This window comes from Pteropus medius, unplaced genomic scaffold (assembly GCF_902729225.1).
Source record: "Pteropus medius unplaced genomic scaffold, Ma_sr-lr_union100, whole genome shotgun sequence".
Taxonomy (NCBI): Eukaryota; Metazoa; Chordata; class Mammalia; order Chiroptera; family Pteropodidae; genus Pteropus; species Pteropus medius.
In genome coordinates, this window is record NW_024347730.1 from 518,240 (window position 1) to 536,599 (window position 18,360).

Genomic DNA, 18,360 nt, shown 5'->3' on the forward strand with positions numbered 1-18,360 from the left:
ACGACGCTTCCTATGAGCAATGATGTCGCCACAATGTTCTCTGTACTTGCAGATGGTGTGTTGAAAACACATCTAGATGTAGTGGGCTGATCTACCAGAAGTTACATTTTCCCTCTTCAACAGAAGCCGGAACACACTCAGTAGAGTGTGAAAAAGACCCTGGAGCACTTTGAACACCTGTTCTGAAAAACAGACCTCCCCTGTCTGCACAATAGTCAGAGCGCTCAGCACAGGTGGGGGCAGATGGCATGAGGGCTGGGGGTGGGAGGAAGGGGTGCAGTGGTGTACTATAAAGTTTAACAACCAGCTCTTTGAGTTTCGATATGAATGTTGGTTAATCTTTTCATTTCTGTTCATGAGTAAAGCAAAAATAAAACAATAGAGATGGATGGCGGAACTTAGCTCGTCTGTCGATGATACGAGAGACTCTTTTGCTAAAATAAATACATATACCAAATTATGTATTTTGGGATCTATACGATTCTCTTAGTTATAAAACTATAAAACCAAATTTTTAACTGTAAAGTGTCCTTTGTCATGGTACCCAGCCATCTAAAAATAAGTGGCCTATGCTATATATATGCTTTAAAGTATTAGAATAATATAGCAGAATCTTTGTCTTTAACATTTACCTTAGAATTTCTCTAAAACATAAATGAGATCATTTTCCTTTCTACCAATAAATGCAATTTTATGAATACACTCTCAAGTGTCTCAAGTCTTATTTCATTATCAGCAGTAACAAGCCACTCTGCTATCTTTCTAATGACAATTTTCATTATAGAGATAAGAAAAGCCATTACATTTAGAAACTCAGCATCTGAGGTGTAACTCCTTTGTGAATATTTCCATCAGTTCACCTCGTTTTCCTGTTCGACATTAATCAACTCTTCACCTACAAATATGCTGTTTCATTTAGAGCTAGTGTTTAAAGTTAATCAACGGCCTATGTCCTGCTTCGTTTCAGGAACCGTGTAGGTATGCATCAGGGGAACACAAATATTAAAGCTGTAAGTGCACTTCTTAGTGAATTTATAGTAACGTTTTAACTTAAAGCCCTTTCATACAAAAGAAGTGCAGTGACAGGGAGACCCCCACACTCCATTAAAGTAACTGCACCAGGAGAAGATTTTCTGGGCACATCTGAAGGGCAGCGCAAGGAAGGTCGCCTTGACTGGGCTTGGGGTGTTGTGCTGAGGTTCCTCAGACAATGATTGGTTCCACTTTGATAGTTTTCAGTAAATAGTCAAACCTTTCCTTCCATAGAAAATTCAAAGCCGCACAGTTGATTTTCCCACTCAGCGGTAATTTCTGGCCTCAACTTGTTATTAGATCTGTCTCAGCATTCTTATTTGTCAGGTCAGTGTAGTATAGATGTCACACAGTGGGCATCATAATGACCCCTCAAGGAGTTCCTAAGTCAGGAAACTGAAATCCACAACAGCGGGGCTGTGCAGGGTCAGTGCGCCCCACGCATTATTCATTCGACAAATGTGTACCGAATTGTCACTAGGCACCAGGCACTGGCTGAGCAATACTCTGCCTGTTCCTTGTAGACTGTACTTCCTGTTTCCTTTATTTGCTCCATTACTATTACCTTTTAAATGTCCACTTGAATGATCCTTTGAGTAACCTGGCTTCTCAGTTGGTTCTCCCAAAGCAGACCCTGAAATGAGTACTTGGTTGCAGAGGTGATCTGCAGGCTGAACTAATGACAACATAGCACAAAGACGATGCTCCATTGTTATAAACAAATTCTCCCATCAGGGGCTGCCGTCCCACGAGGGTGAGTCTGATTTTCAGTCTCTACCTCCTCTGAATCCAGAGACCACATCTAGACTAATGAAAACATTCCGGGATCCCAAGGAGCTTTCAAAACACTGTAAGGGCTTTTTCATTAGGAAGGAAGAATATCTTTGAGGAACTTACTGCAGATTTAAAACTTGTACAAACGGGAATTAAACAGTCGAAGAACCTCTAGAAAGAGTATGTGTTGGGACACTTAATCATTTAGAGGTCAAATATACATATTTTTATATTTTGAATTACAAGTAATATATGTGATATAATTGAGTTTTCTTTTATTTTAAAAAGTATCTCTCATATGTAGATATGGGACGGGAGAGATGTATATTAAAATTGAAGAAAATTCTGCCGCATGGTCTTTGAAGGAAGTCTATAGAAGGTAAAGTGAGAAGACCAATGAAATTAGGCATGTGAAAGTGCTTTGTGACATTTAAAGGGAAATAAGTTAAAAAGAAATGTAAAATACATCTTTTACATCTTTAACATGATACTAAGTCAGGTAGCAGTTTACCTTGGTGCCCGAGAGAGGACACACAGGCCACGGGCCTGGTGGCTGGAGACAGCGGTGTGGGAGGGAACAGAAGGCAGCTCAGGTCCATTAATCAGGGGCAGGAAAATTCTGTCCCAAAGTCCACACCACGTCTCTAAGCCACAGGCTCTCCAGCGTTAGCGACAGGGGTGGTTGGAATGTCGGGCTTGAGAAAGCACTGCGTGCGCCCAGCCCAGCCGCGCCCCCGTCTCCCAGCTCCATTTCCCTGCTTTCTCAACAATGGCCAGAAGGTGGCGTGCACGACACTAATTCCAAAAGTACATACCCTGCTGCCCACATGCGCTAAGGAGTCCATCAGCCGGCATGTGTGCTTTTAGTTCCCAGTGGAGACAGCACAAAAGACAAATGAAAGTTTGAGAAGACGGACCGGAGAAAGGCCACACAGACCACAACCACCATTACCACCCAAGAGCAGCCCATGGGCTAACACGCGTTCTGAGAATCCTTCTCATGAAATTCTGGGATTGAAAGCATTGGCTTTACAGATTATTCTGCAATTCATTCATATTTTTTTAGATGTCTGTTTGCTTTTTAACTATCAGTCGCCTCCTAAGTTTTCCCTTTACGAATAGCAGTGATGGGAAACTAGACTGCAGCGTTTTATCTCCACAGCCCACAGGACACAGTGTTTATGAGGCTCCTCCGCATCCCAGACAGGCCTCCGAAGTCAGCGACTGCTCAACCAGCAGAGACCCTCCTCGTCCCCAGTGAGAGGAGGGGACGCGCCACGGAGGAAGGGGCCGCAGCCTGGGAAGTGTGAGAGGAAGAGACCTGCCCGCCTGTGCTCCGGTTCCCAGTGTCCTGTTCAGGGAGGACAGGCACCGTCTGCTTTGCATAGTAAGCCTCGTCGAGGAAGTGGCTATTGCTCCTTCCAGTGGAAGTCTCTGCTGTGATCTCTGGACCTGCGAGAGGAAAGGGCAGTGTGCTGGCGACGCTGTGGTCAGTTCAGGAGGGCCCTGCGCCCTCGGCTAGGCCTGGGTGCTTACGATGGGATGGCATGGTGACAGCTTCCCGCAGGGCCAGAGGGTGGCAGCCACAGTGATGAGTGACTCAGGGCCGAGGACAGGAGCCTAGGTGCGTGGCAGCCGCCCGCCGAGGACGGCGTGCTGGTGACCAAGGACACACACTGCCTTGGCAGGGGCATCGCACTTCCGGCTCTTCACAAGTTCTTGAGGGTGTATGCAAACCCTGCATCCTCAGTGCCCTCGGCGTTCCCCATGACGCCACATGTTTTGACAAGTCCCCTTCCACACAGAGCCCAGCATTTCCCTAAGGGTTCAAAACCACCGCCTTTCAGTCAGGTTACGCCTGCTGGCCCTTGGTGCAGGAGGAGGGCCATGGCCAGGAACGGCGACAGCGCTCGCTCGCGCCGGGCTTCCTCCCTAATGACGGCTGCAGCACTAAAGGGCTTTTCATGAACAGAGGGCTCAAAATCGAAGCCAAAGGTAACATAGAGCATATGAAATATGAAAAACGTACCAGGGGAGCAAATCCTCATAAGAGATGGCACATACTCTGGTGGGCTCGGGTACTCCAGTCTCCTCGTCCCTGCGTCCCCTCCTTGCTGGGAGCCAGAACGGGAAGGCGCACCTGGGCGCCGCCAAGTGACTCGCACAGGCCCTGAGCATGCTGGACTCCCGCTGGCTTCTTTAGGTCTCGGGGAGGGGCCTAAGGAGAGGAGGGACTGGGCGGATGCCTGCAGTGTCTTCTGACCTGATCATTGACACTGAGCTGGTTCCACACGTCTGGCTTCTCCAGCTGGTCAGACACGCACGTGAAGACTAAAGGAAACACGCTGCTTGCTGTCCACGAGCACCGTGCAGGGCCACAGCGGGCGCCCTTCCTTGGGGACACTGTCAGAGCATTCATGGCCCCACGAAGGCACCCGCACCTCTGCACCTTCTACTCTCCCCGGGGTCTGAGTCACAGTCGCAGATTGCACTTCACGACATTAACTCTGCAGTCACCAACGTAGTCTCCAGTTCTGTTCTGATATACTAAATTATGACAATTAATTATGAGATTCTGGCCACCGACAGCATAAATCTCCTTAGACTTCAAATTCAAGACTGGGCTTTATGAGACGGAGCAGGGATCTGCCAAGTTCTGCCACCTGCTCACCATGTAACAGTGGGAAAGTAACACTAACAGCACCAGAGACTGAGGCACCGTCCTAAGCCTTCCCTTGGACTGACCACTCTAGTCCTCAAAAAGACCCTGTGAGACAGGACCCTAGGAGGTGAGGAAACAGGACAAGTAACGCGGTCGAGATTACAGGGCTGGTCAAATGAACGGGGATCAAACCCAGTGGCCCTGCAGCTAGAGCCTGTACTCGCAGCCACTTCACTGGTGGGTTTTACATTGTTAAATATAACCCACTATAAGAACTGTTTTTTACCATAACCCATTGTAAGATGTATGCTGCACAATACAACCCAGTGCACACCATCTATATAAAACCGAAACTAAAATTTTACGAGACTATACTTACTCTTACTTCATGCGAAGCATTGATATTTTCTATTGTATTTTATGTTTAAAACTGCTGGTCATTCCCCACCAAACTCAAGATCCACTGAGATTCATGACCTCAAGTTTGAAACTCAAGGCACCACGCCTCTTTTCACCACGTAGGAGTTTATGAGACTGAAATAGGGTGTCGTGTGCAGAACATGGAGCTCAGTGCCTGCCACACATTGTGCTCGATGCACAGCAGAGATCCTTGTTGGTCTTGTAAACCGGCTGTAATTACGGAGGCAGGGACCCTGAAGGGGAAATCCTGGCTGGGCTGTAGATGAAGATCTTGCCAGTTAGGATCTGGACCTGGCGATAAGACTGGGAATTTCCCCAGTATTTTTAACTCTTGCAGTAATAGACAGCCACATGCAGGAGGAGAGCTGGCTGTGGCTAAGTCCGGTTTCCTTTTCTCCACCTGAAAGGGAGATGTACAGGTTGCTGTGCCTCTCTGCTGGGGCCCTCAGTCTGCCCAGCTTATTGGACTGTGTTTATACCCAACGTTGTTCTGGACACTATCAGCTACGCACAGCTGGTCTTCATAAAAGAGTCCAGCTGAGGAAGATCCACTCGTCTCCTTTACAAATGACTCCGGCTTCGTGGCTTAGGCAACACAAATTTATTCTTAGAAACTGACTGCCTTCCAGAGGTCAGAAGTCCGACTGGTCTCACCAGGCTAAAAGCTAGGTGTCACGGGCAGCATTCCTTTCTGGAAGCCCCTGGGGAGGATCCATTCCCTCGCCTTTTCGTTTCTTTCCAGGGGCCACTGTATTCCTTGGCTCGTGGCCCCTCCTTCCTCCCTCGAAGCCCACAATAGCAGGTCAAATCCTTCTCACAACAGCTCACACTGATTCCGTCTCTCCTCTCCTCCCCTGAATCTTCTGCCTTCCTCTTCCATCTTGTAAGGACTCTTAAGATCACACTGTTCCACTTGGATAATCCAGGATAATCTCCTTGCTTTAAGATCCTTGATCCAATCACATCTGAAAGGCCCCGTTGCCATGTACGGTAACATGCAGAGATGCCAGGGAGTAGGTGCTGACATTTGGAGGGGAAGGGGGCAGCTATTCCGCCTGCCCCGGGAGAGAAAGCACACGCAATAGCGCATAGATAGAACACCGACAACAACGCAGAACGCTGCGTGCCAGGTATTGTGCCGAGTGCTCTACTCGCGTCAACGACTTCCTTGTCGAGAAACCAGGCTCGTGAGATGATACACACTGCCCAGGTCACACAGACGGTTCACGCCCAGGTCACACAGACGGTTCACGCCCAGGTTGCCTGCCTCCAGGTCACGCTCTCGACCCTTTCTCTGCATAACTCAGGACTCGGTGTGCACATTCAGTGGTGTGCACCTTCTCCCCATCACAGACTCATTTACTCTTTTCTCCCTGGGACCTTATTTTGAAAGATTTTGTGTATTAAAATTGTTTTCATTAATGAACGTCATTAATGAAATTGTTTTCATTAATGAATGTCATTATAATGTCAGAAAGCTATGAGCTAATCTCTTTGCCTCTTCTAGATTTACATACTTACAGCCAAAAATAATGCAACTTTACATTTTACTTAACACACGTTGGCATCATTTTGGAATACTGAAACAAGAGCTCAGATAACCCCCTCTTAGGTGGCCTGGGGTTCAGAGGAGGGAATCGATGGGGTGGAGCAGTCCAAGAAAAGGGGTCTGACCTCAGCCTCAAAGAAGCAGAGATTTCAGATAAACCAGAGAACAGAGAATGTGAATGACATCTACGACAGTGGTCTCCAATCTTTTTGGCACCAGAGACTGGTGCTTCATTGAGAATCTAATGCCCGATGATCTGAGGCGGAGCTGAGGCGGCGATGCTAGTGCTGGGGGTGGCTGCAGATACAGATGGAGCTTCCACTAGCCAGCCCGCCACTCACCTCCTGCTGTGTGGCCTGGTTCCTAACAGGCCACGGACCAGTACCAAACCATGGCCTGGGGGGTGGGGACCCCTGATCTGGGAGATGACACAGGAAGCCTGTTAGGGAGAACTGGAAAAAGAAACTGGAGGAGAACAGATAACATCGGGCTTTGAAAGAAAGATAAGTAAGGTTAAAGTTAGCCAAGCAGCAAAGCACAGAAGCTGAAAAAGTTCTGAGCAGATGTGCTCGGACTTGGGTAGGTCAATCATCTAGAACAAAGAAAGGAGGAGGCAAGGAAGGGCGTGGAGACTAACTTCACTACATGCCCTTTGATTCTTCTAAATTTTATACAATGTAGATGTATAAGCTAATGTAGTAGACAGACACATGCATGTAATATATATACACATATAAGCTAATGTACTAGATACATACATGTAATATATGTATAATTGTAATATATAGGTACATGCTTGTAATATATTACATATGCATGTAATATATATGCATGCATGTATTGTGTGTGCCTGTCATACAGATACATGCATGTCATATATATTATATGTGTGTGCTATATATAATATATATAATATGGTATAAAATATATGTTATAGAATATATAGTATTATATATAATATATAATATGATATATGATATATGATATGACATATAATAACATAACATGTAGATACATGCATATAACATATAGATACACATGTAATATATGCCTGTAATTTATAAATGTGCATGTGTAACATACAGATACATGCACTATATGCATGTGATATCTAGGCACATACATGTGATATGTTATAAATGCCTGCAAGATCTAGATACATGTGTGTAACGCAGACATGAATGTAGTGTATAAACATAATATGTAGATATGTCCACGTATATGACTATCTTTACTGGCCCAGAGTACCATCCAGTTAACCAGACGTCTACTCTTGGCGCACACATGAGCTGGGATGAAGACTCCTCCATTCCGCCCCCTCCACAGTAAAGCTACTTCAGCAATTTCCTCGTTGTCTTAAAAAATTGCTCCTTTGGTCTCTGTCTACCTACTTCATCCCTAAGCATCCAAAGCTTGGTGCCCAAGCATTTTATATTACTTTCGTACATCTGCCCAATTTGGATGAGAACCTACTACAGAACTGACTCAGAACTCTCACACAATGCTGTCATTTACCCCCACGGTCCATGATCAGCTGTAGAGTCACAAGGCGCATGCGGCCCAGCCCAGCCCAGGGGCCTGGCTCAGACAACACCTGCCAGCTGGCCTCATCCCCACTCCAGGCTCCACGTCATCACCAGGGATGGGCATTAGTATTTATCTTTTCATCTTAGTATGCGATTCAAGGGGCATTTTTATCTCACAGATCAACAGGTATCCTATTCGTTTTGTTTTTAAGAGCTAATGAATGAAATAATTCCAACGATGTTTTTGTGGGAAGATGCTGAACCTTTACACTTTCTGAATACTAACATATGCTTGATTTATAGTACTGGAAAGCTCGACAGTCAAAGCAATCGCCCATGAAGCTAGGCAAGCACCCCATAAACCTGCTGCATTGGTGCTGTGAGCGGAGTCTCAGGCAAATGGAGGCGTTAGGATTCCTTCACTGTTATGAGGTTTAGGGAGAGTCGCATGAGAAAATAACTCCTCAAACAGGCTGCGACTTAATTACATTCAAAGCCACAGTGTTAAGCTCTTGCTAAGAGTTTAGATGTTACACACCAGCTTATATAAACAAGTACAAGTTACAGCAGGCATAAAAGAGGGACTAAACTAAAACTCACTGCCCGACCAGATCCTAAAAGCGCTGGGTGACTCTGCACATTTTGCCAATTTTCATGTGTGAGGTCACATGCTACACTGTACGAGTGAAAGTCGTACGGCCAATTACCTGATGGGCCTGACTCCATTAGTCAGCTCGGAAATATTTATTGAGGTCCCCACAGAAGAGTCATTTTAGAAACTATGTTAACAAGAAAACATCCAAGGATGGACTAATTGCTAAGCTTCTAAAAACTGTTCTCTCTTCTCCTGGAACTCCTGGGAAGGCAGGAAAGACGCCGTTTGTCTGTATGTGCCTATGTAGCACGGTGTTCACCGGCAAACGACACGAAACCAGAACACAGAAAACCTTAGAGCAGAGCCATGATTCAGAACTGAAATTCATGTGTCACGTTCATGAAGCACTTCCAAGGGCGTCATCCCATTCATCCCTCCCGTACCCCTCATGAATGAGAAAAGCAGGTTGCAGCAAGGGCAGGCAACGTCAGTACCAGAAAAGACTGGGCTTGCGACCAAGCACGACCCTGTTTTATATGTGGGAACATCGTGCAGATATTTAGAGCCTCTGTCCCCTGCCCATGAATTTCAGGTAAGTATTACAAACTCACAATATGGCACTGACTCTAAAAACATTTTGCCCAGAGGGTGGTAGACAGATGTGATTCGCCCGCCCACCAGCGGCCCTGAAAGGCACAGTTCCTGTTCTAGGACTTTGCAGCCCCCTGTCAAACATACCAGAGTCTTCGACGGCGACTCCCCTCCTTCTTATCACACTAGCAAAGGGCCAGTGATTGGCACCTTCAGATCGCATCTCCCCGTAGTTCTTCCTAGTCGGTCATACTCCACAAAACAATCGTGATTCGGTCCCTCATCCACTGTCTCTCTAGTAACCACTGTGCAGCATGAACGTCAGTCATTGAATCTGTGTACGGTGTTGCTGTTAAATACCTATGTCATACACATATGTACACTCTGCTACATCTCCGACGTAAGCTTTTTAATGACTGAGGTGTCTCGGCATTTAATTCAGATTATGCACCATTTTGAGGTGCTCACTAAATAAAAAAGACTTACAATGCCTTTGTTCTAATGAGTTCACCACCTCATCACAAAGCAGATAGACAGGAACAGCAAATATACGCTGTTCGGCTCTGACTTTTACAGGCATGGGTCCCAGTTTCACTGCAACTCTCGGAGACGATATCGTAAACCTCACTCACAAGGACTCTGGTGCAGTGAACCTGAGTTAGACTGTCTGGTTTACTCTGAGTCCTACCACCTTCCAGTTGGAATAACTGAGGCTAGTACTCTGCTCAGAGGCTCAGTTTTCCTCTCTTTAAAACAGGAATTGTTGTGGAGAACATTTACCACCATCCCACCATTCTGGATCTTTCCTCCCCAGAAGAGAGTCCTTTCACTGGGATATCACAGCCAGCCCTTCTCTGCACATCCGTTCCCCATCCACCCCCCCCCCCGCCACACACACACACACGCACACGACACGACGCACACACACACACACCTGCCCATGCCCCATCCTGGGGAGAGGAAGAGTGTCTTACCCGACTTGTGAGTTTGGGAACACAGTAACTGGTCTCTTTCTCTTCGTTTTCTCATTGGAATCTTCCTGCGTCAGAGAGAATACACTCTGCTCCTCAGAGTAATACACTGACAGGGCTGCCTCCATGGGGCAGGCTGGGTTTGTCCTTCCTGTGATTAGGTGGGTACAGGATCAGTACACTCACTTGCCAATACATCTAAAGCATGCTCTCCAAATTTCAATATAAAGTTCACATTTTGGTCTTCATCTCTACTGCTCTTTTGCTTACTTCTCAGTTGGTTCTGAACTTTAAGAGTATCATCTATTAACCCCATCATATCTCAATAGGGATAATAATTACAACATAAGATTGTCTTGATATTATATTTGGTAGACTGTAAAATATTTCTTATGTATAAGGAGTTAGTATTTCAATTTTAATACTTCTTTCATCTATCTCTTCATTTCATAGATGCAGTTTTTAAGATTGATTTCTTCATCCAATCGGATGACTGAGTTTAGGCTAAATCTACAAAAAGGAATAAACTTAATATTGGATTATGCTTGAAATAAAATATCTTCCATTCGATGTTTTCAATTGTACATGGTTTCTTTTTTAATGTTTAACAAACTTTTAATTTTCTAAATAGGTGATAGAAAATACTACTGTACTGGATACAGTCTAGAATTTAGAGAATTATTGAAATATTGGCCGCAAAGATTTTTTAAAATCTGGTACTTTTTTTATAACTTTACCTCTGTGAACTATAATTATTTTTAAACATGAATTTGCAACTTAAATTAAACATGCCAGATAATCCTGCATGCTTTTATTCCCAAAATTGCAGTCTTCAGCTGGCCACGACACCCTTCCCTGGCCTAAAGTGACAATACATAGATTATTATCAAATTCATTCATCGTTCTGGGAACTGGTGAACAAAACAGATATGGCCCTAATCTCCATGGAGATCACGTTCGAAACAAAAGCATGGCTATATAGTTTTCCAATCACTTTTCAATATTTTATATAGCCAGTCTTGACAATTATCTTACCAGGCTGATAATTCTCACTAAAACTAAAGTTTTCAAGGCCCCAACTACTTTATTTTGAGAAAGGAAACTAATATTTATTGGGTATAGCCTTATGGAAATAATCCTGTTTAATTCTTATATTACCCTTAAGAAAAATATTATTTTCACTGTTTAATAGATGAAGGAAGTGAGGCTCATTGAGATTACATAACACCCACAAGGTCATGAACTTTAGTTAATGAAGAGGGAGACTTCTAACTCACTGATTCCAAAGCCCTATGTTTTTCTACTAGAATGAATCAGTTAATGTCATTATATCCCAAGTCAGTGCTGTTATTATAATGAGAAGAATTTTTAAAGGATAAAAATGATGTATATAAAGACATCAGTAAACTAGTAAACTTTGGTAAACTATTATTAAAGAGAAACATCAACACTTTAAGATTGCTAGACTGAACTTTAAAAGATATCTTTGCTCACATTTAAAATAACTCTTCATTTAATAATGTTGAGCTGTAACAAATCATTCACACTCCATCTCTCAGAAGTCTAACACCACTTCGTGAGAACAGTGAACAGATTCAGGATGCGGTAATACCTTTCCTCGGTTCAGATCCCGCTCTGCCACTTAATAGCTGTGGGGCCTTCCACAAGTAATTAACATCTCGGTGCCTCAGTTTCCGTATCTGCAAAATGAGAATGAGAGTAGCATCTAGTGAACAGTATTTTGGTATTAAATCGCTTAGAAGAGTGCCTGACATATAGCGAGCATTAAATAAGTATTAGCTGTTATCGCTATTGTTGTTGTTGTTTTAGAGATTAAATACCTTACGTCCATATCCCCATAATCTACAAAGGACTTGAAGGATGAGATTATGGCCAGCCAGAATCTCTTTCCCAGGAGTTCTGGGCTCCAAAACAGAACCAAGACCATAAGCAAATCCCTGGAGAAGTCAGAGGAGCCAGCTTTCTGACTGAGTTGCAGATAGTGAGGGCTTCTGTCTGGGTAATAACTGCTCCACAAGCTTGTCAATGTCCTCTCTCCAGACCACCGGGAGCACATCCGCAGTTCTAGAAAGCTGGTTACTGACTCACTGCAAGGAGGAGAAATGCATACCATGGGGAAGCATGGGACATCTTAGTAAGAGGATTAGAAAGAACTTATGACAGGATTTGTGGTTTATCTTACATGATTTGGGGAGCATTCAAGGAAACGGGTACCTTAGATGCTGTCCCAAAGCAGAGAGAATTCTGACTGGGCATCTTAATTCTTATCTAGACAGTGAGAGAAATGAAATCAAGCTAAAGCTGCAATTGGTAACGAAATAGCAGCCACTTGTTATTAGTCAGCGAAGGGCGATGTTTGCTCATTTTTTGGTTTGGACTATTTCTTATTTCTGTCTGTTCAGACGTGAGCATGCAGTGGTCTTATCTTTTCTTGTTCTAACATAGTCTCAAAGCGGTCTTGTCTAGATTGGTGTTCTCTGAACACATTTATATTCAACAGAACTTCACAGAGTCACTGTGAGTGCCAGGCCAGCTCCCAGATAACAGGGGCTATGTTTTCTCTTTCTCAAACTAGATAAGAGCGTTTTGCTCGAGGGGCAGAGCTGGCCAGGAAAATAACAACTATTGTGGTTATTATTCACACATATTGACAGGTTCATAGTTTATAAAGTCCTTTCATAGTCACTGTATGAGTTGAGCCTCTCAGAACAATCCCGGGAGGTAAGTAGGCCATAGGTCCACACCTTGCACACCTCCAGAGGCCCCATCCATTATATATTCCACGTGAACAGCAGTCCCCTGGAGTTGTGCAACAAGGCTGTGCTGGCGGGGCAGACATTTCCATTCCTTTATGCAATTATGAAATTGAATGAAAGAAGATTCCTGAGTGTTCCTGTTTCCCAACCAACCGCGTGCTCTCTGGCAACCTACTCATCTGCTGACGTCAGATCCCTGATTCAGAGTTTCCACACCAGTCTGCCCTCTCATGACCTGGACTACAAAGGCTACTCTTTGTCTGTGCCTGCCCAGAACAGGGTGCTACGAAGGGTACTGAACTTAGAACCTCTTTCACGTAGCCCATTCCTAAAACAAACAAAAAAGTATAGTGTATGTGTGTGTTAACTTAAAAAGTTAACATGTCTTAGTATATTTTGCTCAAAATATCCCGCTAAATGTAGGGGCTGAAAGTTTTAAACGCAGACTGAGCTACTAGTAACATAGCTTTACCCATTCTTGGAAACCTGCCAAGTAAAACATCAAAAGAAAATAAAATTTCCCATGAAATAGCCATTATTAATACATTTTTGCCCAGCACTGTCTTTCTGTAGCTGGGAAATTCCCTCTTGCTACTAAATTTCTCTCCTGAGACATGATATAAAGTGAAACTGAAAATGGAATACCCCACTGATAATTGCAAGCGGTTGCTGGGAAAATATGAGCATTGATTCAAACAGATTTGGTTCAGGAATCCTGTCTCTGTAATTTACAAACTCTGTGACTTAGGGCAATTTACCTTACCTCTCTTGCACTAAATTATGCATGCTTCTCTCCTCTAATATCTGAGAGTGTCCAGAATTCCCTATCAGAACCCTAATCACCCTCTACTGTAATTATATGTTCAGGTTTCTCTCTCCCTTAGAACACTACCAGCAGGGACTGTGTATATCTTGTTGTCCTTGTATTTCCAGCACCTAGCGTTATGACACATAAAATATTTCTTAAATTTATCTGTTGCCTTAGGGAAGGTGGACTGGAGATCTGGAGAATCAGGAAGGCTTACTTTTCATTTACATATGTTTTTATAATTCTTGAATGTTTTACTATGCCAATTTGGTACATGTATTTTTTAATTAAAAATCATATTCACATAAAAAAAGTTTCTCGCACATAAATATGCAAATAAATGTTTGGTAATGAAATAGTAGGCATTTGATTCTGTCCAGCTTCCTCTCAGAACAATCCTGGGAGGTAAGTAGGGGTCAAAGTAGATGATTTGAAGACAAATTGTCTTCTCCATCTTCTTCTACATAATAAACCACATGTATAATTTGAAGGCTAAAGTGTAATTGCATTTGACTGTAATTTTTCTTTTCTTATGAAAAAGTGGTAGCCTAGCCAGCTCTATCTTAAATCCAGAACATTCCGGTTTGATGTTTGACAGAGGAGGGCAGAAAGAGGGAAGATTCCTTGGGTCTTTTGCTTGGTATTCTAGTCACCTAATCAGAGCTTTGAAAATAAACTAAATTTCCTTTTTTTTGCCACTATTATCTGTGTGTATAGATCTATCAGGACACCTCATGGAACAGGAAGCCTGGGGATTGAGGCATGACGTAGCTGACCCCGAGTCCCTTGGCCTAATGCCACTGAATAGCACCAAAATCCCTATCACACCCACTCCAATCTGAACGTTTTCAGCAAGTTTCCCTGCATGAAACACTTCCAAAGACTTTGGCTGCTGATCATCATCCTCTGAATGACAATGATAAATTCTTCAGTCTTTCCAGAAGACTTCTGTTTCTTGAGCTACACAGATCACGCTGATGTAAAAAGATTTGAGTCAGAATTTACATACCAATTCCATGTTTTCTAACCAAGTTATGCTCTATATTTCTAGTTTTAAAGGCTTCAAAATATGATCAATTTCAATGAGCAATTAAAATAAGAATCTTCCCAGGGTATAATCTAAAAGGTAAAGAAAAATTTCCTTAATTTTTACAATCTAAGTGAAAGATATTTTCTAAATGCTAATTTATCTGATTAATGAATGAAGAGAGGTCTCCACTTCTAGATTCTGAACTTGTTTTGTCTGGTCCACATTTTTGATGAGTTGAAAAAACAGAAGAGAAAGAAAGTAGCATCTACTGAGGGTGTGCCATCTACTAAACAGTATACCTATATTATCTTATTTCATATTTACAAAATTATTTAGAGCAATATTTTCACAGAGAGAGAAAATAAGCCTCAAAGAGGTTAAGCGTGCTGCCCAAAGTTACATAGCTCATATGTGACGAAGCAGAGAACTGAAGTCAGATCTGTATTCTTCCAAACATCGTGCTTCCTGGAAAAGACAGTCAATATAGCAAAATGCAGATTTAAGAGATTCAGGAAAAGTAGAAGAATGGACCTAAATAGATATGAAAAAACTTAATATAATTAAGTTCAAAAATTGAACTAGGTCTACAAATGAGCTATTACTCCACATTTACTGGATTGCTAAATAGTGACAATACAGAGAAATGGAACCTCTCATATATTGCTACTGGGAATGTAAAATGATGCAGTCACTCTGAAAAAGTGTGGCAGTCTCTTCAAAAAACTAAATATGCCTTTACCATTTGACCCAGCAATTACGGTCCTGGGCATTTATCTTGAGTAATGAAAATGCATGTCCCCATGAAAACCTGTACAAATTATTCACAGCAGCTTTATTAGTAATGGCTAAAATCTAGAAACAACTAAAATGTTCCTCAATAGATGAATGATTAAACAACTTTGGTGTATCTCATACCACGGAATACTATTCAGCAATAATAATAAAAAAAAGAATCAACTATCGATACAAGAAACAACTTGGGTGGATCTCAAGGGCATTATGCTGAGTGAACAAAGCCAACCTCAAAAAATCACACTTTCACTAACATAACATTCTTGAAAAGACAAAATTATAGAAGTGTAAAACTGAATAATGGTGGCCAGGGGTCAGGAATGGTAGAGGGTAGCCGTGGGTGTGACTGTTAAGGGGTGGGATGAGGAGATCTCTGTGGTGATGGACTAGTTTTGTATCTTGACTGAGGTGCAGGAATCTGTGATGGTGACAAAATGACATAGAGCAATGTAGACACATTGAATGAATGCAAATTTGATATGGTATTAAAATTATGTAAGATGTAACCACTGAGGAAACCGGGTGAAGGATACATGGGACCTCTCCATATGATCTTTGCAACTCTGTTATTATTTATTATTATCTCCAAATAAAAAGTTTTAAAAAATTGTACCTTGGGTGTTTTAGTTGCCTATGGCCGCCATAACAAAGAACCACAAACTTGGTAGCTCAAACCACAAAATGTATTTTTTCCCAGTTCTAGAGGCTAGAAGTCCAAAACCGAGATGTTAACACAGCTGGTTCCTTTGAGGGCAGAGAGAGAGAATCTATTCCACTCTTCTTTCTTAGCTTCTGGTAGCCTCGGGCATTACTTGGCTTGTAGATGGCTTTCTCCCTGTGTCTTCACACTATTTCTCCTTTATGTGTATCTGTCTCTATGTCTAAATTTTCCCTTCTTATAAGGACACCAATCATATTGGATTAGGCCTATCCTAATGACCTCACTTTGACTTGATCAGCGGCAAAGACCCCGTATCCAAATATAGTCACATTCGCAGGTACTGGGGTATTGAGACTTCAACACCTTTGGGAGTACACAAATCAACTCATAGTACTGGGTCTAAAAGAATCAACTGCCTGAGTATAGGAGAGAAAAACTGGTTTAAAGGCAGTTCATATTAAAAATAAAAAAAGAGACAAGAAACAAAAATCTCCAGTTTTATTTGACCACAGGCTCAACTTAAATCAACAATTTGATAAGTGTTTTAAATAGGAATACTGTCTTCCAGGGCACTAGGAGATTCAGATGAGAGGGAGGCACTGCCACTCTCTCTCTCACCTATCCAACACCATACGGAATTTTCTAATCTATTTGGATGGAGGGGAATACTGAAGTAACGCAGATTCACAAGAGAACCACTGTCTGAAAACCAAGTGGAAGTAAATGAAGATGCTGAAGACTAAAGATGACACATCTGTCTTCAAGGCAGTCATCTTTTAAATCTCTGATACCACTTTAAAGGGGTATCCCCTTTCGTTTGTTAAATGGATGGCAAAGCTTAAAATTATCTAGGTAGAATCAGACTTCTTCAGTGTAACACAAGCAGGCAATATTAAGAACAGAAGGACTTCCTAACACTTAGAGAATTTTCATAGTAGAAATCTCTAAGCAGTGGAACAGGCCTGCTCACAATGTAGCGAATTCCCTTTCGCCAAGAGGTGCCCTAAAGAAGCCAGGCAGTGTCTGTTAGGTGTTCTAGCATTAGGTGGGGGAGTGTACGAGCTGCGTGTCCCCCACTTTTTTACTTTGCATCACTTTCACAGAAATGTTAGTTTAACCTTCTTAAAAACTTTTAAAACATAATTTCACTGTATAACGAAATTATTTTTAAAACTGTCTGATGGTGAAAGCGATCACGAAAGCTAAAGGTTTGGGGTTGTGATAAATAAATTGAAGGCAGTCCTTCCTCGCGGGGGTTCCCTTCACATCCGCCTGGGCCCGTTTTCTGGATCGCACGTCTTTCCCGTTTCTGACTCGCTGCGGCGTTTTGTCGGAGCGCACGCCCGGGTGGCTTTCTCAAACACAGGGCGGCTGCGCGGCAAGTGCACGTTTGCCCCCTTGTGTATGAGAACGCGTTTTCATTCTGCCCTTAAACTTCACGAATGGTTCGACTACAGAACCCAGCTTGGAAGTCACCGTCCTTCAGAACTCTGACGAGACCGCCTCGAGCGCGGGCACAGAACCGTGACGCCGAGGGATCCTGCGGCGTCCTCGGCTGACCCCCGGCTCCCCGGGCGCCTCTCCGACGGGCGTCCCGCGGGCCTCTTCCTCCCGCTTGCTTTCCGGTGTCTTCTCTGGAACTACGGACGGGCGGACGACGCGCGCTCTGGGGCACAGCTCGCCCGCACAGCGCGACGCCGAGCGTTTGGCGGGGAAGGGCCACAAGTTGCCGGGACGGCGCTCCGCGACACGCCCACCACCGCACGCGGCATCCGGCCGTCAGGAGCGCCGGTGGCCGCTGCCGCTGCGGCTGCCGCTGTCGCCTGGGCGCCCGGGAGGGCTGGGTGTCGTCTGTCACCGCTGCAGGAGGCCGGCTCCGGGAGGCGACCCTCTGAGGCGCTGTCGCCCCGTCCCGCCTCTCAGACCCTGGGGCGCCGCCGCGGCCTTACCTGGGCTCCGGACGCTTCCTCGGGTGCCCCTGACCGTGTCACCGCGGGCGCGGGGCCGGGTCCTGGCGGAAGGCTCCGTCCACCTCAGGGAGCGGAGCTGAGGAGACAGCCTGAGGGGCGGGAGGGCACGCCCCCGAACCTGGGCGAGGAGACTGACAGAGCGCGCGGCTCCCGCCGCCCGCCCGCAGGGGTCGCCCTCACCGAAGGCGTGAGTGGGGGTGGG

General features: G+C 44.1%; 1 protein-coding gene across 12 annotated transcripts in view; it reads right to left on the reverse strand.

The window, feature by feature from the left end:
* Positions 1-18,360, reverse strand: part of LOC120614244 (uncharacterized) — a 183,930-nt gene that overhangs the window by 103,077 nt on the left and 62,493 nt on the right. For 10 of the 12 annotated variants that reach the window (XR_005655897.1, XR_005655895.1, XR_005655898.1 and 7 more), the window contains 2 exons: positions 11,733-11,820; positions 10,124-10,271 (listed from right to left, as the gene is read on the reverse strand). Coding sequence is in view for 9 of the 12 variants with exons in the window: in XM_039877041.1 (XP_039732975.1) it covers positions 10,124-10,271; positions 11,733-11,820 (236 nt within the window). In the remaining 3 variants the exon portion in view is untranslated. Of the gene's footprint in view, positions 1-2,365; positions 3,259-6,284; positions 6,903-10,123; positions 10,272-11,732; positions 11,821-18,360 lie in introns of those variants that run through there. The other 2 variants (XM_039877040.1, XM_039877037.1) reach the window with 2 other exon arrangements.